We start from the raw sequence: 23,653 nt of genomic DNA, 5'->3' as shown, positions 1-23,653 counted from the left end.
TGCCCACTAATTGTTTTGGGAGCCCTCAGCTGCATTTGCTCCACTTTACCCATGCCCATCCCATAGCAGGGAGCCCATAAACCGGTCCCAGTGCTCCAGGTAGCCTCCCAAATGCTGAACAAAGGAATGGCCACAGCCGCTGCCCCGCTGGCCCAGGGGCTTGTGATACAGCCGGGGCTCACACGCAGTCCTGCCCTCGCCAGGGAGGCATGCTGCTGACTTGGGTCAAGCAGAGGGAGTAAGGGGTGCTCAGCTCAGCACTGCCACGTTCAGCAGGGACAGCCTTAGCAGTCAGGAAGGGTAAAAGCTGGAGAAAGACTGGAAGGCTCCAGGGAGACCTTAGAGCAGCCTTCCAGTCCCTAAAGGGGAACTGCAAGAAAGCTGGAGAGGGACGTTTTACAAGTGCATGTAGTGATAGAACAAGGAGCAATGGCTTTAAACTGCCAGAGGGGAGATTGAGGTGAGATCTAAGGCAGAAATTGTTCCCTGTGCGGGGGGGGGGAGGCGCTGGCCCAGGGTGCCCAGAGCAGCTGTGGGTGCCCCCTCCCTGGAAGGGTTCAAGGCCAGGTTGGACGGGGCTGGGAGCCCCCTGGGCTGGGGGAAGGGGGCCCTGCCCGGGGCAGGGGGGGGCACTGGGGGGGCTTTGAGGTCCCTTCCCGCCCAAACCAGCCTGTGGTTCTATGATTCTGTGAAAACAATAAGCAGGGGTTTTCTCACTCTGCTTTCTAAATTTTTCTTTAGATCCCTGAAAACTGCAGACCCAATATGGAAGAAGGAATCTCTTTGTTCTCTACCTTACTCAACAACAAGCACTTTCTCATCGTGTTTGTCCATGCTCTCGAGCAACAGAAGGACTTTGCTGTTAGAGACAGGTATGAGAGCCAAAGACCTGGCAGCTGGAGGAGACTGATTTATTCCTTACCTGTAAGCAATCCAGCCCATGTTTGGAGCCGTGCATTTCAGTCGAAGGCTGAGGTACAGTTGCCGAGGTCCTGCAGCACTGAAAGGTGGCTTGAAGTTTTCACACCGTTGAGAAGGCTCATGAAAATTGTCTAAAATACTGCCTTTCTGTTTTGGGGTTTTTTTGATGCTATTTGGCAGTTCAGTCATGTTGGATTGGTGCATGAGCCGTACACTATTCTGTGTTTCAGATGTAACCTGGCCTCCTTGCTTACTATTGCCTTGCATGGGAAACTGGAGTATTACACCAGCATCATGAAGGACCTCTTGGTGGATCTAATAGATGCTTCAGCTTCCAAAAACCCCAAGCTGATGCTGAGGAGAACGGAATCCGTGGTGGAGAAGATGCTCACCAACTGGATGTCCATCTGCATGTACAGCTATCTCAGAGTAAGAGAACCAGATCGCTGCTGTCGTGGGTGTGAGTTCAGCACCGCATGCGGTGGCAATGAGGGATGTGGGGGGCAGCTGTGGCCCTAAATACCGGCCAGCATCGCCACTCGAACGGTGGCCGACAAGTTCTGGTGTATTGGAAGGGTCAAGTGTGGAAAAGCAACCTTCAGTTCAGTTGCTTCTCCTCTTCTGTCTGGGGTTTTGGTGAGATCAGACTTCGCGGCAGCCCTTTCCTAAGGCCAGAGCACGAACGAACGTTTTCACCACGCTTGAGAAGAGGGCCGTAGGGGAGCTGAAAAATAACCAGAATGGCTTGAGGTTTTGGAAACCGTTCCAGTTATTTGTTGTTTTCTCTGACCGGCTCGCGCAGCCGTACTGGCGGTTGCCAGCTAGCTCGGCGGTGAGAGCCCCGGCGGCGCCGGGGCCGGGGGCTGCTCCGAGCCGGAGCCCGGCGGTGCGGGGGGCGTCTCGCGTGGGGGGCGGCGTCTCGCGGGCCCACAGTGGCCAGACAGAGCTTAGCAGGAGAGGTGGGATGTCTGTCCCAGAAGCCTGACTGTCTTTCGACGGTAACGAAAAGGAATATATTTGGCATCTCAGAGCACATCAGCAGTCCATCTGCTCAGTGCTTTATCCTCAACGTTTGCCAGTTCTGGTTGGAATTTCCCATAAGAATTGAGCAATAACTTAATTGATTCCACGGCAGTTAATTGGAGGACACCCCATTATACCCACAGGGGAGAGCCTTGAAAAAGCCTTTGAAAAACCTCTTTTCCCGAAGTGTTTGCTATAGCCACAGAAGCAATACTGTATTGTATGCATACATATCATAATGTCTTCTGATCGCAGCTGATGATCGCTTTTTTTCCTAAAGCCTTTGGTTTTGTAGTTCATAATCTTTCATTTTAGCTCACACAGTTAGCCGGTATAACGAAAGAAAAGTTAGAGGTGCAAATGAGGATGGCGGGGCCAATGCAGCTTGACTATCCAGCCTGTAAGAGCAAAAAAGAGTGAATTAGTGATTTTTTTTTTTTTAATCTTCAGTTTTTGTGCCTGTAGTTAAACCATTGGAGAAAAAAAGTGCTGATCTCTCCTTTTGGAGAGTGGAGACCACATGTGAGGCATCTGATCCAACTCCAGTTTGTGCTAAAAATGGACATTATGCAAGAAGGCTTTCTCAGGGGGAAAAAAAAAAAAAAAAAAAAAAAGAGGAAAGAAAGTTGAGTCTTATCACGTGGGCCTAAAGACTTGGGCATGTTACACAGCTAATTAACTGCGAGGAGCTCTGCCCCGGTGCCGGGGGGGTGGCCGTGCCCGCGGCGGTGCCAGTGCGGAGGGTCCTCAGCAGGGGCTGGCGGTGCCCGACGGGTCTGCGGTCCCCTCCTCGCTTCACGTGCTCAGCCTGAAGCCGGGGCAGTGGAGACCATCGCGGTTCTTTCCACCACAGCCTATTTCCCATTTCTGAAAAGCAGATGGTTTCCATCCTAGAGCGCAATAAAGAGTCGATTTCCAGGAGGCTTCCACATCACGTGTGCTCCACGGCGAGGGTGGGGGACCTGATCGGAGGAGAAGCCGTGCTGCCTGTTGAAATGAGGAGGAGGAAGAGAGCCCACCCAGCAGACAGAAATGTCCAGAGAGGCCCGTGGGCTGTCGCAGGCGGACGCGAGCTCAGCCGTGCAGAGGGCCGGGGGTCTCGCTCGGATCGGCAGAGCCGGGACCCTCCCCGCCGCACCAGCGCGCGCGGAGCCGCTGCGGACGGACGGACGGACGGACGGACGGCACCTCCTCGCCGGCGGGCCGGTTCCAGCACAGGGCTGTGATTTAGATGCGAGCGATAGTCAGATGCCTCCCATGTGCCTTGCGTTGTCTGGATCAAACTCTCTTGCCTTCAGAGAGGCATTTCTTGGTTAAAAAAAAAAAAAGGCTGCCCGCCTGCCTGTAGCACTGGTCTGTCAGATGTGTGACGATGGGTCTGGTTTTCATTCCTGAATTATCCCCATTAATCACAACGTCTATTTGAAACAGCTGCTGCACAGGTCCCTGCCGTTGTGCAGTGGAAAAATTCCAAGTGCTTGTATTTTTCCTTGTAAGTCAACGCTACATGCTTGAAACATTTGTTTTGTATTAATGCTCTGCCTAACAGTCCGTCCATTTGTGTTTTGGGGGAAAATGATTTGAAGGAGCTGTCTTCAACTGGGAAGGAGTTGCAGGGCACATTCACTAGTGGTCTGACCATGTGGAGGGCACCTGAAGGCGATGGAGTCACCTCTCTGACAGTGAGGGGGTGGGCTCGGTGCGTGCGGGAGATGCGATGGAGAACTAGCGGGAGGCTTGCTGCTTGGGACTGGATTCAGGGGAAGCATGCAGCATTTTCACAGTCAGTGCAGACCTCTGTTCCTGCATGACTGAGTGAGAATCATAGATAATACGGTCCATGTCTCTACTTTTTGCTACAGCTTTGGTAGAAAATGCTGGGGAAAAAAAAACCCAAAACATCTTCTCCAGGTACCATTGTGCCTGGCTCCTAGCAGGATCAGGGGGCCAGGAGTTAAAGGAAAATTAAGATCCTGGAATTCATCTTTTAGGTCTGGATTCAAGCTTCCCAAAGTTTTGCATCTGGGACAGAGATGAGGTTTGGTTCTTCTCAGAACGCTAATAGGTAATCATCCCAAAATTAGCAGGCACTTGGGATAAGCAGAGGTTTTCTGTGCTATTCCCACCCCAGCCTCACCAAGACCTTTTGGAAATGGCTGTAACGTGCTCCTGGGAGGACATCTCTAATGACTTGTCAGCCTTGTTAATAGGGCAGCAACATGTGAATCCAGTCTGTGCTCTAAACCTTTTCTTTTTCCCAAGCATATAAAATCCCAGCCCTCCCACGCTCATCGTGCGTGAAACAGTTCAAGTAATGCCAGCCTGAATTGTGCTTTCCATTACGGCAAAGTTATTTCAGTGCCCTGGGTAGCTTTAAGAGCCTGCAACAGTTCAGGCAAAAATGAAAATGAAGTCTCATTAAAATACACTCACAATAGGAGGAAAAAAGGCCCCAGACTGTGTTTTTTTAAGTATTTTTTTGTCCTGAATCAGCACTGATCTCTTCTAGTTAAACTTCCTTTCTCCCAACTCGCCAAGTCCAAAGACAGTTTTGATTCATTTCCAGATGAGTTTTCCGAACAATGCTTGAGGTTTCCAAGTTTGCCATTTTATCTCTAGTCCCTGCCTGCCAGCCCTTCTTCCCCCCTCTTTGAAATCTGCTGTCTGATTAGCACTTTGCAGATTTCCATAACATCCCACGGTTGCTGAGCCCGAAAGCCAAAAAGCCAAACAGAAATAGCATCGTGCTGGAGGCGCGCTGTCGTGCTGTCCCGTGCGGCCAGTGCAGGGCCTGATCCTGCCCGTGCCCGCTCCCGCGCCCCCCAGGCTGCCCCCGCGGGAAGCTGCGCCACGGCCAGCGCTGCCCCGGGCAGCCTGGGCTGCTTTCCAGCTGCTCCTGGATCGGCAGGACTCGCCCTTCAACGTCTTTGGAGGCAGCGGCGTCGCGGTCGGCAGCCCCTTCGCCGCGGCCGGGGCCGGCGCTTCCCGCGGGGGGCCGCCTGGGGTGGGGGCGCGTTAGGGGGCGCGGGGGCTGCAGCCGGGGAGGTCGCCGTGCCCCTCTCGCCCCCTTGCCTCTTCTCTCCTGCTCCCGCCCTTCCCGCCGAAGCTAACGCTCCTTTATGTCCTCTGACACTTCCTCCACTCCGCTCGCGATCCTCAACTTCTCCGCGTCCCCGCGACTTCGCAACTCTCCCCGCTTCCTGGGAGCCGTGCCCTCCTGCGCTTCCAGCACCGGCAGCTCTGGTGCTGAGCCCGGCCTGTGCTGCGCGCTCAGGAGCAGCACTGCAGGAGGTCATTAAACCCAGGCAGAAGGCCCGAGGAGCTTCCCTGCGTTCAGGAAAAAAAAGTTGCCCTCGGAAAATAAAGCGGGTGCACCGTTGGCACAGATGGTGCTTGCCCACCTACAGCCCTGCTGTAGTGTCTTATCGTCAACTGCGCTGAACGCAGCCGAATCAAACCCGTCATCAAATTAATTGCTTTAGCAATTACAGGGCAATTAGAATAAAAGAATGACCAAGTCTTAATTAAGAAGCAGATTGAAGAGGGTTTAGCAGCTTCTAGCTGAGAAATATCAAAATCATTCGATATCTGTTGTCTTGAGTGGGATTTCAGATGGCAGGAGTGTTTGTGCGGGCTGTGTGTGATCCTCAGAAAGTACATAAATGTGCAATAATTTGCACTTGCCTCGTTAGAAGGAAATCGCATATGAACATTAGGGAGAATGGGACGTACTCCAGTACTGAAAAGTTTCTTAAGAAAATAGCTTATGTTTTACTTGCACATCAGCGGAGCAGACAGAAGTGGATCAGAAATCTGGCATTAAACCATGTATCTGAACCGCATCACAAATAGCTGGCCCCCGTGACGCGTTTTGTTTTCATTGCAGCAGTGTCACAACTCACCCCTCTCCTGCAGGACAAAGTTGGACGAACGTAAGGAGTTAAATGGTGTGTTTGCTTGCTGTCGCATGGGAACAGCTTGTTGACCCTGCTCCTTTCTGTTGTGCTGTGATCGGGGCTCTGCTGTGGTATGAGAAGTATGAACACTAGTTCCCAGAGCCACAGGCACACGCGGTGGGCTCACATCCATGGATTTCCATGGCAAACCAGGCAGCGTGAAGAGGCGTTCGCCTGATACCTCCATGAGAAAGCTGGGCGCCCAAATGTCCCCGTGGACAGGGATTTTTGGTGCACATCAGCCCCATCCTTGTCCTGCTGAGCGCAGTACGTCGCACTGTTTGTCAGATTGCAGGAAACATCTCTGCACTGGAGTAAGCCAGATTCTCCCTGAAGTTCATGTGTAATTTCACATGTAAATTAATGCACATTTGTATTTTGCTGAGCATCGTGCAGGCATGTACCCACTCAGCACAGCTACACATATGCCCCTTCCTTCTGAGCAGCACCCAAGCGCTCAGCCTGTGAGACAGCAGAAGCTGGCGCTGCCGTTGGTGGCAGGCCACAGCCCCCAAGTACTCGCTGTGCAGGTTGGACGGGGTGTGTTGTTGCTGACAGTCAGTTCACCCTCCCCAAAAATCGCCTGCGGCTCTTGTCGGCTGTTATGGCCTCTTCCCCGTCTGCGTTCGCCACAAGCCTGAAAACTTCTGAGCAGCCTCAGAGAGCTGCTGGGGGGCTCGGGGGGGCCCGTGGCACCGAGCGCCCGCCGGGGGTTTGCGGTGCCTGGGGTGGACCGGTCCTGCTCCCCGATGCGCGGCGGCACCTTCGGTGCCCGTGCGGAGCCCGTCCCCCCCCCGTCGCTGGAAGGAGTCACCACCCCCGGCTCCGCTTTGCTTACTTGGTCTTCTCTCCTTGCCCAGGAGACGGTCGGAGAGCCCTTCTTCCTGCTGATCTGTGCGATCAAACAGCAGATTAACAAAGGGTCCATCGACGCCATTACGGGGAAGGCCAGGTACACCCTCAACGAGGAGTGGCTCCTGAGGGAGAACATCGAGGCAAAGCCGAGGGTGAGTACCTGCACCCCGGGGCTCTGGCAGGCGGGTGCCCCGGCGGGGTAGTCGTGCAAGAGGCTGATTTGGTACGCGTGCAGGTGCCACAACCGTGCACGAGATGCACAGGGCCCTGGCTGCTGCCTAAGCTCACGACTGCAGAGCCAGGCTCGTGATGACTCTTTGTTTTCACATCCGTCCCTTGGTGGGTCACCTAAGTAGCTCAGACTAGGTGCGGAGTGAGGTAAGGAAATTTGTTCTGCCGCCTTGGTTTACCGTTCCCAGCAAAAGAGCCGTGTTCGCCAGCAGCGGAGGGTGCTGGCTGTGAACCCGAGTGCCGGGGCGAGGGCTCTGCCCAGGCTTCTCTGCGGGAGCAGTGCCGGAACGCGGTTCCGCAGAACGGCTCCTGCGGGAATGGGGCAGAGGAGGGCTGTGCGTGTGTGAAGGGCTCAGTTCCCCCCAGAGCCTGACACAATTCAGCAGGCGCCTTTCCAGAGCCTGGGTCAAACCCTGCTTTCAATTACCTGGCATAAATCTGGAGCAGCTTCACTGAAGTCAGTAGTTTACCCCAGATGTGCATCACAGTAACTCGGAGCAGGTTCGAGCTCCACATCTTCTGGAGATTCCTGTTACCAATTGACCTGTAAATTTGCAGTGCAGACTGAGAGGGGTTAGCAGCAGGGCGCAAAGTATTAGTTTTCTCGACAGAAATGGTAACTTCATAAGTCTGAGAAGGGTAAGTGTGGCTGCTTCCTACTTTGCAAGAAGAGAAAGAAAAGTATGAACGGAGTTTGTTGGAGGAAGGAGAGCAACTGCAGGGTTAGTGCTAACTCACTGGATATCACCCACATTGCTGGTAGCTGAACTTCTGCTTTAAAGAACACCTGCATAGTATGCAGTGTGAAATAATATCTTCCTTTAATGCTGTGGAGAAAATTGGACTTCATCTGTGCATTCACAGCGCTCATAGTCGGGGATGCTAACTCTGTGTCCTGATGCTGGAAAGCCACGTTTGCGAAGGAGCCTCGAGGCTGTGAAGATCCCAGCCACGGCTCGCGTCGTGCCACGCGTCCTTCTAAGAGGCAGCCGTGCTTATGCACGAGCCAGGCTCCTGCGCCGGCCCGGGCTCGCCGGGCGGGCAGTGGGGTGCCCTCGGGGGTGCATTCAACCACGAAAAGAGGGCGCGGGGTTGCCCGCGGGGTTGGGCGCGCCGAGGAGCGGAGGCAGACGCCGCTCGCAGCGCTGCGAGAGGAGGAGGCACCCGGACCCTGCCTCTCCTCGCCTGGCTGGCGTCGCCGCCGCTCCCGACAGAGGAGAGGATTTTTTTTTTATCAGAAGGCATCGCCCTCGTTGCCCTGCAGCTTTCTGCTGTGGCAGCGGCTGTGCAGCCCTGTGGCAGCCTGCAGCCCCGCAGCTGTGTGTCCTCCCGAGCGGGTTTTTGGGCAGTGCCGCCGGCGGACGCCAGTGCTGCAGCAGCCCCAGCCCGCGGCGTGCCTAAAGCTTGCTTAAACAAAGGAGCTCGGGCCATTGCGTCAGGGAGGGGCTGAGCAGTGAGCCTTGGCGGTCCCATTAGTCACCGGCCGGGGCCGAGAAGCTGAGGACATGACTGGTTATGGGGGCTGACCTCTCCTCCCGCCCCGAGGTGGTCGCTGCGCATCGGGGCTAAGGCCCATTAGCGAGGCAGTGTGAGAGGAGGTTGCAGGGCTGCTCCGTGTCCTCCTGGCTCCGTCAACAAACAGAGAGGCCTTTGGCCGCCGGGGGCTATAAATCAGCGCCTCTCACTAGCCGTAAAGCCTATATGACCACATTTGTTCAGCCTGATTTCCAGCAGCATGGGGCCCAGCGAGAGCTGCGCGGGCGCCGCAGTGTCCGTGGGAGCCGGCAGAACGGGGCAGGTCACCCCTAACTCAGCCTCTGCCTGCAGAACCTCAACGTCTCCTTCCAAGGCTGCGGGATGGACTCCCTGAGCGTCAGGGCCATGGACACGGACACGCTCAGCCAAGTGAAGGAGAAGATTCTGGAGGCCTTCTGCAAGAATGTCCCCTACTCCCAGTGGCCAAGGGTGGAAGACGTCGACCTCGGTAAGGACCTGATGCGTTGGACCAGCCTGTCCGTAAAACCAGGTGAAGCACCTGGTGTCACACGGCAGCTCTTGGTGTCTGTCAGAGGGCAGGGGGTGAAGCAGCACTGACACGAGGGCAGGCATCAGGGCAGCCGTTTCCTGAGGATGCTCTTTAGGAATGAGTGCTGGGACCAGATACTGGTGGGCAGGATAACGGGGCACATAATGGGGGAAAGAAGCTTTAGGAAAGCCCAGGTGGAGCAGAGGGATGCTTGGACTTGCACCCTTTAAAGCCTATAGTCCTAACTCCAGAAGAGGTACCCTCTAAAACACCCTTGAGCCTGCAGCCAGCTTGTTAATACACGTCTCCCAGCTCCCTCCAGGGCTGCTCTAGGCAGGGGCTAACCCTGGAGGCCTTGGCAGGGGGGCTGTGCAGCCCCCGAGCGCTGCGTGGCCGGTCCCCGGAGCCCCAGGCCCCGCTGCACGTGCCTCCTTTGGGCTGGCATCTCACTTCTCCCTTCTCCCTGTTCAGAGTGGTTTGCCACCAGCACCGACAGCTACATCCTCCGGGACCTTGATGACACCTCGGTGGTGGAGGATGGCAGGAAGAAACTCAACACATTAGCACATTACAAGGTAAACCTGCCAGCGCTGCAGCAAAGCCTCGCTTCCTCGGAGCCCGCCTGGCCCCCGGGGCGAGCTGTGGGTCCCCCTCCAAAAACAGGATCGTCAGGAACAGGCAGGGAGGTTGCCATAGCTCCGCCAGAGCTTCCGGGGAATAGACATCTGCCCTGGCGAGAAGCTCGTTAATATTGCAACACACTGAAACTAATTAAACACTCTTCATGCAAAACAAGTTACTACTGACAACAGAAAGAGGAGGGAAAAAAAAAGCTTCTATTCCCAACGGCCATCAGCTTGGCTGATTAGTATCACTCCGCTCTTGATCCGTGCTCCTGCTGAAATCACTGGCACAATTGTTGCTGCCGGCCTTGAGAGCAGGGGCTAGGGATGCCATCGAGGAGTGGAGGCCAAAAATGTGGGGGAACATGGTAAATCAAATTGTTTTCTTGACCATTTTTCCTTTTAAAATTAAACAAAACCAGAAATTCTTACATGATTTCCATATTCCCTGGTATGCCTAGGAGCGTAATCCTCACTGGTATGTAACAGTGCATGGAAAATCAAAAACGGAGCTGAGTATTTATTAATATTATTATTTGGGTAACAGCCGTGCTGCAGAGCCCCGCTGCTGGCAGGGTGCCCCACTGCTGGCAGGGTGCCCCACTGCTGGCAGGGTGCCCCGCTGCGCTGAGAGCTGGACCCCCAGCACAGGGAGGTGGTACCAGCCCCCCGGGACCGGGCTGCGCCGGGCTCCTTCTGCCCTCCTGGGAAAAGGCAGAGAACAGCACCTGCACGGCATAACACTCTTTCCTCTTCGAATTACCCGGTGTCGGCATCCCAAAATATGTCTTGGATACGTGTATTTGCCCGATTCCCCTTGGATTTGAGGACCTGGCTGTCTTGTATTTGCATTTAAAAATCCCTTTCCACGCAGGGCGGTGCCGTTACTGCCAGTTTCCGAGGTGGGGAGCCGGGGCAGGGCAGGCACAGGGGACGTTGGCAGCAGAGCAGTGACTGCACCAGTGTCCCCCAGCTCCCGGGCCCTCCCCAGGCACCATTAAAGCCCCCAGCATCGATGTCTGCTCTTGCCTTCCTCTGCAGATCCCTGAAGGGGCATCGCTGGCCATGAGTTTGTCGGACAAGAAGGACACCACGCTGAGCAGAGGTACCGTCTTGCTTCTCTTTCCCTTGTTGCTGGTGACCGGGCAGAAACCCTTGTGTTTTTAGAGGAGTGTCTCTGGCCAGGGATGCTGAGAGCCGGCTGCTAGAGAATGGGCAGCTCCCACACCCAGTCTAACTTTAAGGCTGGTTTATGTCGCACACAAAAGTCGGGGTTTGTGCCTGCTCTTCCTTCTGTGGGAGAGGTGAAGGTCTGGGAAGTACACAGTTCTGATATACACATTGTGGGCGATGCAAGTGTCATACTTGTGGTTTTGCTTTAAAAAATGTGTTATCCAGTATCCTCATCTCTCCGCTTGCTGGGGTGCTGAGTGCTTTCTCAGCCCTTAAGATAGAGGTGTTTGCACCTTTCATCTCACATCCTCGTTAGGGTTTGCATTCAATCTGTGCTAACAAAGCGCAAAAAAGGAAGGATCTGAAACCACTTGATTGGAAAAGCCCTTTCCCTCCCAGTTACACATGTTCAGTTTTTTGCCAGCATATTTCTAGGTTTCAGGCTGTGCAGAGAGTCAGAGCAGGCCAAGGGAGACAAAAATTCACATTGAACAAGGAGTTTCAAACCCTGTCTCCAGGCCGCCCGCACTGAGCCGGTCTCTGCAGTGGGAAGCCTCTCTCCCGCGGGAGCGAGGGGCTGCCCAGGGCTGCGGCTGCCCCGGTGATGAGGCTGGGTGATGGCCCGGGGCATCACAGGGCACAGCAGGACATTACAGGGCACGGCAGGACATCACAGGGCACGGCAGGACATTACAGGGCACGGCAGGGCATCACAGGGCACGGCAGGACATCACGGGGCACGGCAGGGCATCACAGGGCACGGCAGGGCATCACGGGGCACGGCAGGGCATCACGGGGCACAACAGACCGTCACGGGGCATCGCAGGGCACAGCGGGGCATCATGATGCAGGAGTTCCCCGTGCTGATCCTGTGCTCATTCCCTCTTGGGTCCCTCTTAAAACACCCCTTGGGAGACCTCAAGTTGTCCTTAAAATACTTCCTGAGGTACTTGCCACATGCCCCAAGAAGGCGATAAACAACCCCAAACCAAAGGAAAACGCTGAGGTTGCTTGGAGAACGCCAGCTCAGTGTTGGGGTTCTTGGGAAAAGCAAAACGCCTCCTGGTGTGGGGGGCGTCCACCAAGGCAGGATTTGGTTTGGGTCCCCTGCCTGAGCCTCTGTGTCTCTCTTCTTCTTCACAGTGAAGGATTTGGACACCGAGAAGTACTTCCACTTGGTAAGTGTCCCGCTCCGGGCTGCGGAGGCTGGTGGCTGCGTGGTGGGGGGACAGCGGGGCACTGAGAAAGGGCTTGTGCCAGTGGGGGGGTGCCCACCTAATCTGCGTATTTCAGTGTCTGTCACCTTTACGACGGCTGCCCCGTAGCAGACTTTCGTCCCTGCAGGCCCTGGGCTGTGGGGAGCCCTCGGCCAGGCTGGGGGCCGGGCTGGCTGTCGGGGAGACGTCCCCACGCGGGGCTGCAGACTGGAAAGCACTGGGAGCGGAGGGGACCGCTCAGGGTGCGTGCGTGCAGCGGTCCCTCGTCTCTCCTGCGCTTGAGTCCGTGGGCCCTGTTTTTTTCGGTGTGTGTGATGAAAGAGGAGAAAATCTTCTCAGCTGTGCTGATATTAATTCATCTCTGTGGGCTGGAACGTCAGATGTGATGAACAAGCTGGATCAGGGCTCGTTAGTTTTCTTCAGAAGGGCTCAAAGAGGCGCAGAAGGGTTATCTGTAGACAAGCCTTAGTACTATGGGACATCATAAAAAATTACCGGGATGGCAAAGCAATTGTTGTGGCTGATGTAGCTGTCAGCAGCCAGAGAGCGTTCCGGCGCGCTGCCGGTAGCGGCCCGCGCAGCCTTGGTCCAGTCACTTACCGGGAGCTGCTGGCACGCCGCCGGCTTCCCAGGGCTGCCGGGATTTATTAGTTCCTGCTTGTGCGCCACGCTGGAAGTACAAAGTGCTAAACATTGCTAAAAGCTGTTATGAAAAAAAGCGTTATGGACAACAGCAATATTTTATAGCTTTTTTTTTTTTTTTTTTTTTCTCTCTGCTAAAGTTTCCGTGCTCAGATAGAGTACAAACACCCAATGCACGCATGCACGCTGACAGCAGGGTGGGAGAAGGGATGGGAAACCAAATGTGCACATGTGAACCGGTGCCAAGGTGGACTTAAATGGCTTGCTAGGTCGTTATAGATCAGTAATTAACTGACCTGACCCGTGGAATATTTAGTTTTGTTTTTAAGAAGGCCAGGGTAGGAATGATGGCTGATCATTCTTGCACTTTCTCCAAATCTGAGAAAAGCTGGTTTCCGCGGAAGCCTCGTGCATTGCTTCTGGGAGCCTAAACTGCAGCTGCACAGGAGTGCTGCAGAGGGACCAGGAAGGCGAGCAGACTAACGTGCAAAGTGAGATTGATGGTTTCATTTTCTTTGTCTAGCTTGAGAGGGGCAATAAAGAGCACAAGAGAAACAAATGTCAGAAAAACTGAGTATTATGGATCACTTTTTTAAAGCCATATAAGGGTGTATTTATAACACAGTAACTGCTTTTTAATTGAATTTTATATGCAGTTGAAATTCTATACTTAAAGGAAAATTCAGTGTGACGCTTCCAGAGGCGAGCGCCCTGAACATGTGCTTTATACCGAACCAGGTACTCCCAACCGATGAATCGGTTGAGCACAAGAAGTCCCACAGGCAGAGCCACAGGAAGAAGGTCCTGCCGGAGATCTACCTGACGCGGCTGCTCTCCACCAAGGTAGGGGACGGTCGCCCTCGTTCCCCGGGCCGGGATTGCTGTTCGTGCTCTGCAGCGAGACGCCCGCTCCAGGGCCGGCCGCTCTCGAGGGCGGTGGGACATTTCTGCCCGGGGCAGCCAGAGCGTGTCCAGCGAGGCTGCCGGGCACCGCTGGCTCCGGGGCCCCGCCAGCCTTCCAGCTCGCCCGCGGAGCGCCTCGGGGCTCGTGCTGCACAGCTGAGACCTGATCCCGTCTCCCCAGCGAGAGATCCTGCTGGGAGAGGAGATGGAGAGAGAGCAGGGGGAATGTCTGCGCGATCTTAATTCAGATTTGAACTTCCCCACTCCCTGCGAGTGCTCAGCTCCAGCAGTTGGGCTCCCAGCCCATCTTTAATCCCAGCATGATGCCTCACTGGAGCAGAGATCACAAGAATGGCCAGCAGTCTCTAGTCTTCTTTGTATTTACTGTGCAGAACAATCGCAGATGTGAGATCCTAGCAGTAAGAGAGAAAAATCTCAATGCCAAAAGAAATTAAACCCAAATGCAAGCTAATTATATCGCTATGCACAAACAAACCTTTCCCTCCCGGCTCCAGCATCCCCTTTCTCTTCCGATTTATCCGACTGGCAGCAAAGCATTTCTCCTGGTGCGCAGCAGTCGCAGCCCCCCGCGCGGTTTCCCTGGGCTCGGGTGCTGCTGCCTTCCCCCCTCCCCAGCGTGTGCGCTCGTCCCGCAGGGCACGCTGCAGAAGTTCCTGGATGACTTGTTCAAAGCCATTCTCAGTATCCGAGATGATAAACCACCTGTGGCCGTGAAGTATTTCTTTGACTTCCTAGAGGAGCAAGCAGAGAAAAGAGGGATCACAGACCCTGACACTATGCACATCTGGAAGACCAACAGGTTTGGAAGAGGAAATCTCTTCTTTCTTTCCTTCCTTCCATCTCTCAGGAGCAGCAGCTGCAAAGCCTTGGTGTCCTGGACTAATCATTAGGTCACTAAAAGTAGAAGAGGGACTTGGAAAACAGGACGGGTTGCGGGGGGTAGGGCAGTGAAGGCTGAGGCCAAACACAGGCTTGGAGAGGTTTGGACAAACACAGCTCAGGGGAACAGCGAGCTGGAAGAGGAGGCATAGGCAGATAAAGGGCGGAACGAACTGGCACACTGATACAAATAATTAAAGGAGAAACAGAAGAGGGACAGGATGACAGGAGACAGCAATGGTGTTAGCTCCAAGCACTGAAGATCCGAGACAGTCCAAAATCATGTCAGGTCTTAAAACATCATGGAGATTTTAAAAACAGCGAATTTGGCTCCTTTTCATTTGCTTTCTGGCTTTTCAGCCCATGGGGCCACTTTTCCCGACTTATCTCTGTAACCAAGCTGAGTCTCCAGGGTATTCACCAGACTCGAGGAGCTGGTGCTGCGACAGTAGCGTGCTGGCAGACGCTGCAGCACTGGGGACCAGCCGGGAGCCGTGCTGAGGGATGTGATGAGCAGCAGGAATGGGGTGGGGGAGCCAAAGTAAGGGAGGAATTGGGGGTGGGGGGTGGGGAAAACAGAAGATTCATCCAGGGAGGGCAGGGAGATTGGAGAGAGCGTCGAGGAGAGGCTCAGCGCTTCTGAGGCTGCAGGGACAGTGACTGTTGCCAGCCCAATGTGTGAAAATTAAAAACAAATTTGGCTGGGATAGCAGGCACGCAGACACAACCATTGGGCAACAGATTTGCCTACCCTTCATTACCTTTAATTGCCAGTAGAGCAAAGACTTATAGCAGCTTTCACTCCTCAGCTGCTGAGGAGGGATGGTAGGAAGGGCAAGCGATATACCGAAACTGTGTCGGGGCCAAATGAGCAGTGAAATAACTAGGGGAGAAAATGATGAGAGCAGAAAAAAAGACACATGAAATGCGTTTCACGGGGCCAGGCTTACCATCAGAACCAGATGACGGTTACTGTCAGGGAAGAAGGAAAAGGAGATGACACCATTGCTACAAAAATCAGCAAGGGGGGAGCCTGATTCAGCGGCTCCACACAGGCAGCCCGGCGGGTGTCTGTCCTGGACCACGGCTGGCTCGGGGAGCTGCTGAAGAGTGAGGGTGTGCGCTGGCCTGGACAAGGCTCTGCGGGACATCTCCCGTCCACACCGGGTGCTTCAGCCTGAAGAAATGTCTCTTCAGGGTGAAGACGTGCCTGCCCCTCTAGCTAGGCAGAGGGCCGTACGCTACCAGGATGTGATTAAATAGCAGAACTTGGCTCCTTATGGTTTTCCTCTCTACTATTCACTTTCTAGCATAATCTTTCCTGCATTTCCTCCCCGCTCCCTCTGGAGTACAAAAATTCACCCGATGTGTGTTCCTGGCTCGTTTCCTTCACAGCCTACCTCTGAGGTTTTGGGTCAACATCCTGAAGAACCCCCAGTTCGTCTTCGACATCGACAAGACAGACCACATCGACGCCTGTCTCTCTGTGATAGCCCAGGCCTTCATTGACGCCTGCTCCCTGTCCGACCTGCAGCTGGGCAAGGTACCGGCCGGCCGGGACATCTCGCTCCTGCTCGGGCAGCCGGACGCAGCCCAGGACGGGTGGGAAGGGGCTGTCAGGGGTCACCCAGGCCAGCGACCCCCAGCAGCGGGGCTGCCCAAGACCCACTCGCTCAGGTTCAAGCAGTGGAGTTTTCGGCTGCCTCCGAGGCCGAGTTCTCCCCCCTCTCCCTTCCCCATCACTTTGTTCAGGCTTGAGCGTGAGATTTGCACCCGCGCTGTCGCAAACAGCAGTCAGGGCACGGGGACGCACGGTCACAGGGGGGACGGACGGCCGGGGGGGGTGGAGGGAGGCCCACTCGTGTGTGGGGTGTTCCCCGGAGGCCGTAGGCGTTGTCCTGCGGTCGCGGGAGAGCACCCAGCGTGCTCAGCACAGCGTCTGCACCGCTTCCCCACGGGGCCGAGCCGCTGTGCGAGACAAATACCTGCTGCTGCTGGCTTGGTCACTGTGTAACGTAGCAAGGGGAGCACGCACGGGTGCCAGCTCTGCTCTGGGCACGGGCTGGTTTGGCACGGGAGCCCAGCTCCTTCAGCCAGGGCTGGGATGGGGGGGCAGCATTAGCCTAACGATCCCATCAGGGCAGCTGAGGGACGATGCAAACTGCCAGCGGCAGGATGAAAAGCGCCGTCGCTTCAGGTGAAGCTTTAATCATCGCTGCCAGCGGCTCCTGCTCACCCCGGACAAGGTGGGGAGGTGAGCTGAGCCTTGGGGAGCAGGCGCTGCGCTCGGGCTGGGGCAGCATCCCCGAGCCCGGCACCCCGGCCTCGAGCCCTGCCTCCGCTCCCGCGCACCGGCCTGCCTTTCCGGCTCTCCCGCGGGCTTGGCTGAGCGCGGTGTTGACATTTGAAACTTCCCGACATAAATAAGTTTTATTAAGAAATGCTGTAAATCGCCCCCCGAGGCCGGCGGCAGCAGCGTGTGACGTAGAGGGGACCCTACGGAGAGGGGGGCGGGCGGCGGGCGCTCCCCCAGGCCCAGAGCGACAGGAAGCCTTGGCTGGGAGAGGTTCATGCTGGAGGAAGATCTAATGAGCGCTTGATTTTTTGTTTGTTTGGGTTTTGGCCTTTTTTTTGCATATGTTACAAAACACCTACGATTTGTCCTTGTCAGGCTGTGGATGAGGGGAAGAGGGGTCAGCTGGAGTCAGACAGCAGATGGAAACGTTTTTCAGGAATACAATAGCCTAAGTGAAGGAATTGTTGAGTAATGTGGGAAGAATAAACCCTCAGCATAAAAATCAGCTTGCATATACACACACGGTGTACTGCTGAGCGTTTTCCAGGCTGGACTCTTCCCCTGGTTTCAGCATGTCGCTCCTGATACTGCAAATGTGAGTGCAGCCTCAGACTCCATACATCTACAGTGCACAAGCAGTTAATAAAGCAGAACCCATCTCTTCATACTACAAAGTGGACAAATCACACAAATTAAAAATAAAAGAGGCAGCACGGCCTTCTTTTGTGTGTCTAAGGGGAAAAAACAAAATTGTTGTGAGCAGGCTCTGTAACTTGGCTATATTCCTGTAATCCTTGTCATTGGGTTTGAAAATAAACTGATGTGGGATCTGGTGCCACAGCCTGGTGCCCATTTCCCATTTCCCCCGCAGCATTAGCCAGGCTACATATTGCAGCAGCAGATTGCAGTTACCCCAGGCTTCCTTCCGTGCTGCCCAGTGCAGCTGAAGATGCTGTGTCCCCGGCTGGAGCCCTGCCACGATCTCCCTGCCTGGAGATCCTCCCTCCCCTCTCCGCCCGTCGGAGATCGGGGAGCAGTCCCTCACCCCGGCGTCGGGGCGGCAGGACACATCGGTCCTACTCCCCTCGCTGTCCCCGAGCCTGGGGCTGTTTTCCTTTGGGATGCAACGCTAGGCCAGTCAGCCAAGTTCATTCCCGGGGTAATGATATCAGTGGGGCAGGATTGCCTTGAGGTTAAAATCACTCATGCTTGTGTCTGCGAGGAGTGCAGGCGGGGTTATGCCTTCACTGGTACAACCCGGTCCTGTGGCTGGGAGGTTAAGATTGCTGTGTCCAAGCTGACATTAATCAAGAGAGCTCAGTATTTTCTGTTAATTACTTTACACGCACTCAATATAGGCCAGGCAGGCTGGGTTAGCCAATGCAAAATAAATCAAAGCTACATGAAAAATCCAAGAGGAGCATTTCGACTGACAAAGTTCAGCTTGTAAGAGAGCTTTGTTCTTCAGTTTAAATCAAGCTGGCTGCTCAAGAGACCAGAGTAAACGCATGCCGAAGCCCTTCCCTTGTTACCAATTTCCACACGCAGAGCACAAGTGTTTTATCTGACATAGTTGTGCTACACTCATCTGCAGAGCATCACCTGGCAGCAAGCCGCCTCGCCTGACCTCGTGCATGCTTTTTAACCTGCCCTTCCTGCAAATTAAAACCCATTCACATAGACCACCTTCACTGGCACTGTAGCTAACAAACGTTTCGCTGTGCTAGAGGAAGGGCCGAGGGATGGTGCTGCCCGCCGGCAGCACCTTGGTGTGTTTGAGCAAGCATCCCTGTCATGAGCTGTTCTGTGCCTCGGTGCCGTCCCACCGCGCTCCTGTCTGTATAAAGCCAGGACCAAAGACCTCGTAGCTGTTGCCTGAACCCTGCTGTAGCTGAAGCCCCTGTCTGACGGTTGGCGCTCCGGTCAGACAAACAGGATAAGAAGTTTTCAGCCAGGAACGGTGTCTGATGTCGGCATCTCGCTCTAGGACTCCCCGACCAATAAACTACTGTACGCCAAGGAGATCCCCGAGTACAGGAAGATAGTGCAGCGATACTACAAGCAAATCCACGACATGCCCCCGCTCAGCGAGCAGGAGATGAACGCCCACCTCGCGGAGGAGTCACGGGTAAGGCGCGCGGGGCTGCAGCCGCAGGGGTGGGGGCCCGGCCGGTGCGTGCCCCCGTGCCGGGGCTGCAGGCTGGGTGCCCTGCCAGGGCGAGGAGACCGAGCCCGCTCTGCTCCGGCTGACGGCCGCAGTCCGGGAGGCGCAGGCCGGCTGCAGCCAGCTGCTGCTTAGGTGCCGAAAGGAGCAAACAAGAAAGGATATTCTGCCTCAAACTTCCACGCACAAACTTCATCTGACCTAATTCCAGGCATCTTCAATTACTGCCAGAGCTGCAGTAAACACCCACGAGTTAGCTTGAACCTAACTGGCTTTGGCACCACTGGGAGTTGAAAGCGAAATCCAGCGCCAAGGCGCTGGGAAGTTTGGAAGAGGATCTCTGCAGTCCCGCAGCCCCCGGCCAGCTGGCCCCCGGGCACCAACTGCCGGGGCCAGCCCCGAGTGCCCGCTGGCAGCCGGCCCTGGCAGCCGGCCCCGGTACCAGCCCCGGGAGCTGGCAGCCGCGCTCCGGCTCCCAGTCCTGCCAGCGATGCGCCACAGCTTCCTCAAAACCAACCCATCTCCCTGCGGTGTTTTAGCTTCAGCCACCCAGCAGGTTTTTTTTTTTCTGTTGGCGTTCCTCTGCCCAGCTCTTGCACTGCCCCATCCTTTGAAACGGCTTTGAGCACGGAGGGGTAAACGGTGCTGTCGAGCATGGGCATTTAACGCTGGCTTTAAAAAGACTGAGACCGTTTCTGATGTAAGCAAACGCACCCTTCTTAAATGAGTTAAAAGTCCAGCTACATCAATGCAATGGCAGCAAAAATACCCAGGCAAAGCCGCCTTTTCATCTAGTTAGTGCCTGCTGATTGGGCTTGAACTCACTTGCTGCATCACGCTAATATTCCTCCCCTCTTTCTTCTGTCTTTATAAAGAAATACCGGAATGAATTCAACACCAACGTCGCCATGGCCGAGATATACAAATACGCCAAGAGATACCGGTCCCAGGTAAGTGGGCTGGGCTGCACTCAGGCCCCCGCGTACCTGGGGGGGGAACAACGAGCGGTGTGTCATAGCTGAGCGGTCAGACGCCTGCATCCAGTCCCACAGAAAAGGGATTATTGTTTTTTGCATAATCCCACGCACATATGTAATACAGGCACACACACAGATGCACCTGCTCCCCTATCCCTTGGCTGACGGCTTCTTGGAAGAGAAGGCCAGCTATTCCTGGCTGATTTTAACAGCGTTTGGCTGCGCCGGGCTGCCCGGTGTGTAAACCCACAGATGCTGTCAGAGGGGCAGAGCATGCCGATGCACTCCACACCCAAAATAACTCGCTGGCCCCGGCTGGCTCCTGAGCCCCTGCACCCCGTGCGGGGGGCTAGCTCTGCCCCGTGAGCTTTATTATTACACTCTTCGGCTGCATCCCCCCCGTCTCCCACCCCCTGTGCAGGGACTCGGCTCTGCCCGAGAGCAGCCGGGGGGTGCTGGGCGGTGGGGCGGGGTGGGCTCTCCCACGGGAGGTCCGGCCGGGATTTGGGCTCAGCAGGGCTGGGGGTGGGCACTGCCTCAGCTGCCAACCTGCCCGCGTCTCCTGCAGATCGTGGCCGCCCTGGACGCCAACCCCACGACGAAGCGCACCCAGCTCCAGCACAAGTTCGAGCAGGTGATTGCGCTCATGGAGGACAACATCTACGAGTGCTGCAGCGAAGCCTAGGCCGACTGCAGCCCTGGAAGTGACCTCCTCCGCAGCGCCGTGCCGTAGGGACCCGCCTTCACCCGCGGCTGCACCGTGGATCGCCCTCAAACCAGCCTCGTGGTGGGGGTGGCCTGGCCCGCGGCTGAAGGGCTCCCTCACCTCACAAGAAGCCACGAGACACCTTTCCGAGCAGCTCAAACCCCCTCTGCTCTGCACTGTGGCACCCATAATTTATTTGCTGTTGCCCGCCAGAAATGGAGACGTGACGCTCGTGGCAAGCTCAGTTCAGCGCTTCCCTCTGACGCGCGCCCGAGCAGTCAGCGGCTATCTGCAGCCCCGGTTGGGGTTCCTCAGAACGAGAGACGGGGCTGCAGAAGCCGTACGGACAGACGCAAAGCAGGGAGCCTCAGGGAGCAACGGGCAGAGACAGCAAAGGCCAGCGGAGCAACGCTTGAGCTCCCTTCCACACCACTCCTCCGACATCCTTGTTTTTCCAGCACTAGGGACTCTATCAGCTGTTCACTATCTGCTGCATTCTGTGTATTTTCGTGCCTTTTAATTTTTGTACTGTATGTGTAAACATAACCACTCTTCCATCTGAGACTTGGGCAACATGGGGAACTCGGGGCTGAGGCAAAGCAGTTGCCTCCCGAGTAGCTAAGGCATGGTGAAAGCACTTTATCCCTTGAGGGGCAGCTGTTGCGGAGCCGGCGGGAGCGCGCTGCGTGTTAGGCACGGCGGGGGGGTGCTCCCCCTTCCCCGCATTCCCATTCCCACGCGCACGGCGAGCTGGAGGGGCAGTGGGTCGGCAGGTACCTGCCGCCTTTCAGCCAGCTGGTCCCGGCCGTGGCTCCTGCCCAGAAGAAGCGGGCGAGGGGCAGGACCCGTGCCCCGCGCCCCGGTCTCCCCGCCGCGCACACGCCCGGCCCGGCCCCGGGAACGCCGCTCACGCCAACGGGTCAGCTCCTGCCGCGCGCAGGGCAAAACGCCGGGTAGCATCTCCCCTCCCTCGGCCCCACGCGCTCCGGCACCTCCCTGCGACTGCCACCCAAAACAAGGCCAGTGCGACAGAGGCGTCTTCCTCGAGCAGCTTGTTCTGCTTGCCGCGGACCCAGCCCACCGTGGTTGCCACCTGGGAGCAGCCAAGGGACCGCAGTTTCGCTGCGTGCCCGGTCTTTTTTCCGGCCCGTAAAGGCAAAGGGACTGGAGCCCCTGCCCCTGGCAGCACGGTGCTCTCGCTCCCGCAGGCCAGCAGAGCAGCTCCAGCACCCCAGCCTGCAAACAGAGGTAGAGAGCGCCCCACACTTCCACTGGGGTGGGCGAGCAGGGTCGCGCTGCGCGGACAGACGGAGCTCGTCCCAGACCCAGAGCCACCCCCGCCGTCCCGCGGCGTCCGCGCTGGGGCGACCCCCCGTCCCAGCGTGGTGGCCCCTTCCCCTTTCTGCAGGCACCTCGTCCTGCCTGCAGCCCGGGGAGCCGCGACCGCGCTGAGCCCCCCGCGTCACACCGGCCCCTCGGCAGAGCCACCTGCCCAGAGCCAGCCCAGGCAACCTGCCCGTGGGAGATAAACCCAGCCACAGCCACCGCGTTACTGTCAAACTGCCAAATAGAAAAGGGGGGGGAAAAAAAAAAAAAAAAAAAAAAAAAAAAAGCAGAAAAAAAAGTTACTACCTCACTCCAGGCAGGGTCTAAGGTGAGCATTCGCGACTCATCCAGCTGGCAAGGATGCAACCTGGTATTAGATGACTTTGGTCCACCACAACTCCTCCTGGGTGACTCGCTGCCATGGACAGGTGGCCTCCATCCCATCGTTTCCAGTAATGCCACACTTGTCAGAAATCAGAACATCAGAATTGTGTATGTGTATATAGATATCTATTTTAAAACAAATTATAGACTTTAATCAGTATGTTAAAATGGGGGTGGGAAGGGAAAAAACAGAGATTTTTGTGGGGTTTTTTTTTGTTTTCTTTTTTTTTTTGTTTGTTGGTTTGGGTTTTTTAAGAGAACTACAGAAAAAGTACATACACTGTGGAGGTTTCAATGTCTTTGCTGAGGATGTGGCTTCAGAATAGAAACTCTAAGAATGTAGCTGGGCTACATTTTATTTTGAAAGTGATTTCACAAAAAAAATCTTGAATTTTTTTTTTTTTCAATTTTTTTTTTTTTTTTTAGAAACTGTGAATAGCAGCCAGAGATATAGGCAGGCCCAGCACAGGGAAGGCGAGAGTGAGAAGGACCAAGGTAGCAGAGAATGTTGAGTTTGAGTGGAGGTGGGGAAAGGGCCATGGAGCAATAGCCCCGTGTTGTTACAAGGAAAGGATACAGGCAGTGAGTATCGTTTGCCTCCAGGTGATGTGACTGGGCCATGTATTGCAGCCTATTGCTTTATTATTTAATTTTTTCCAAAGCAAAAAAAAAAAAAAAAAAAAAAGTAGTTGCTACAGCCATTTGAAAGGAACAACTTTTAACGGAGCAGAAGCTTGAGGGTTTGTAGTGTTGCCTTGAACCCCCGAGCCCTTTGTAACATGTTTTTAACCTTTGGCACGTGTTGTGGGTGTAGTGCCCTTACCTGCTGTGTAGTGGAAGTGGCAGACTCTTGGAAAAGCCTATCTTTGTAATAAAACAAGGTGCTGAAACCCTCGGCGCAGTGGAGTTCCTGCCCCTGTGCTCGCAGAGGACGCGCGAGCCCCGCGGGCCGTGCCCGGGGCTGGCAGCTCAGCCCGCAGCCCCCTCGCTCCCCCGCGAGGTGGGTTTTCGCCCCGGGGCTGCAGAGCCCCCGCTGCCCGGCCCCACGGCTGTGGGAACCGCGCCGGGAGCGGGGAGATACGGGGACGCAGCCGGGCACCCCGACGGCGGCATGCTGTGCCGCGCAGGAGGGACCAGTGACACCACAGCGGTGCCCGGGGCCGTCAGCACACGAGGCGTTGTCTTCTCCCAGCCCCCGGGGAGCACAGCGCCAGCCCTCGAGGCTTCTGCGCCCACACCAGCCGCAGCCCATAGGCCTTAATAATAACCATGGCATCGCTAAATCCTCTCCCTTCCACCTCCCCCAGCAAAAGCCGCTCTTTTCAGACAC

At 55.7% G+C, this 23,653-nt stretch overlaps 1 protein-coding gene across 1 annotated transcript in view; it reads left to right on the top strand.

Annotated features, from left to right (window-relative positions):
- Positions 1-23,213, top strand: part of PLXND1 (plexin D1) — a gene marked incomplete at its 5' end in the record, with an annotated part of 80,525 nt that extends 57,312 nt beyond the window's left edge. Inside the window, 13 exons of the mRNA XM_042799885.1 lie at positions 742-872; positions 1,152-1,350; positions 6,761-6,907; positions 8,814-8,970; positions 9,484-9,587; positions 10,677-10,740; positions 11,952-11,986; positions 13,406-13,510; positions 14,227-14,390; positions 15,866-16,013; positions 18,754-18,894; positions 19,806-19,880; positions 20,476-23,213. Coding sequence (XP_042655819.1) covers positions 742-872; positions 1,152-1,350; positions 6,761-6,907; positions 8,814-8,970; positions 9,484-9,587; positions 10,677-10,740; positions 11,952-11,986; positions 13,406-13,510; positions 14,227-14,390; positions 15,866-16,013; positions 18,754-18,894; positions 19,806-19,880; positions 20,476-20,592 — 1,587 coding nt within the window. The remainder of the gene's footprint in view (positions 1-741; positions 873-1,151; positions 1,351-6,760; positions 6,908-8,813; positions 8,971-9,483; positions 9,588-10,676; positions 10,741-11,951; positions 11,987-13,405; positions 13,511-14,226; positions 14,391-15,865; positions 16,014-18,753; positions 18,895-19,805; positions 19,881-20,475) is intronic.
- Between the last annotated feature and the right edge of the window lie 440 nt (positions 23,214-23,653).

Source organism: Tyto alba, unplaced genomic scaffold (genome assembly GCF_018691265.1).
Source record: "Tyto alba isolate M040663 unplaced genomic scaffold, T.alba_DEE_v4.0 Super-Scaffold_3, whole genome shotgun sequence".
NCBI classification, from domain to species: Eukaryota; Metazoa; Chordata; class Aves; order Strigiformes; family Tytonidae; genus Tyto; species Tyto alba.
Note: the sequence above shows the minus strand (reverse complement) of the source record. Positions and strands in the feature narration are given on the sequence as shown.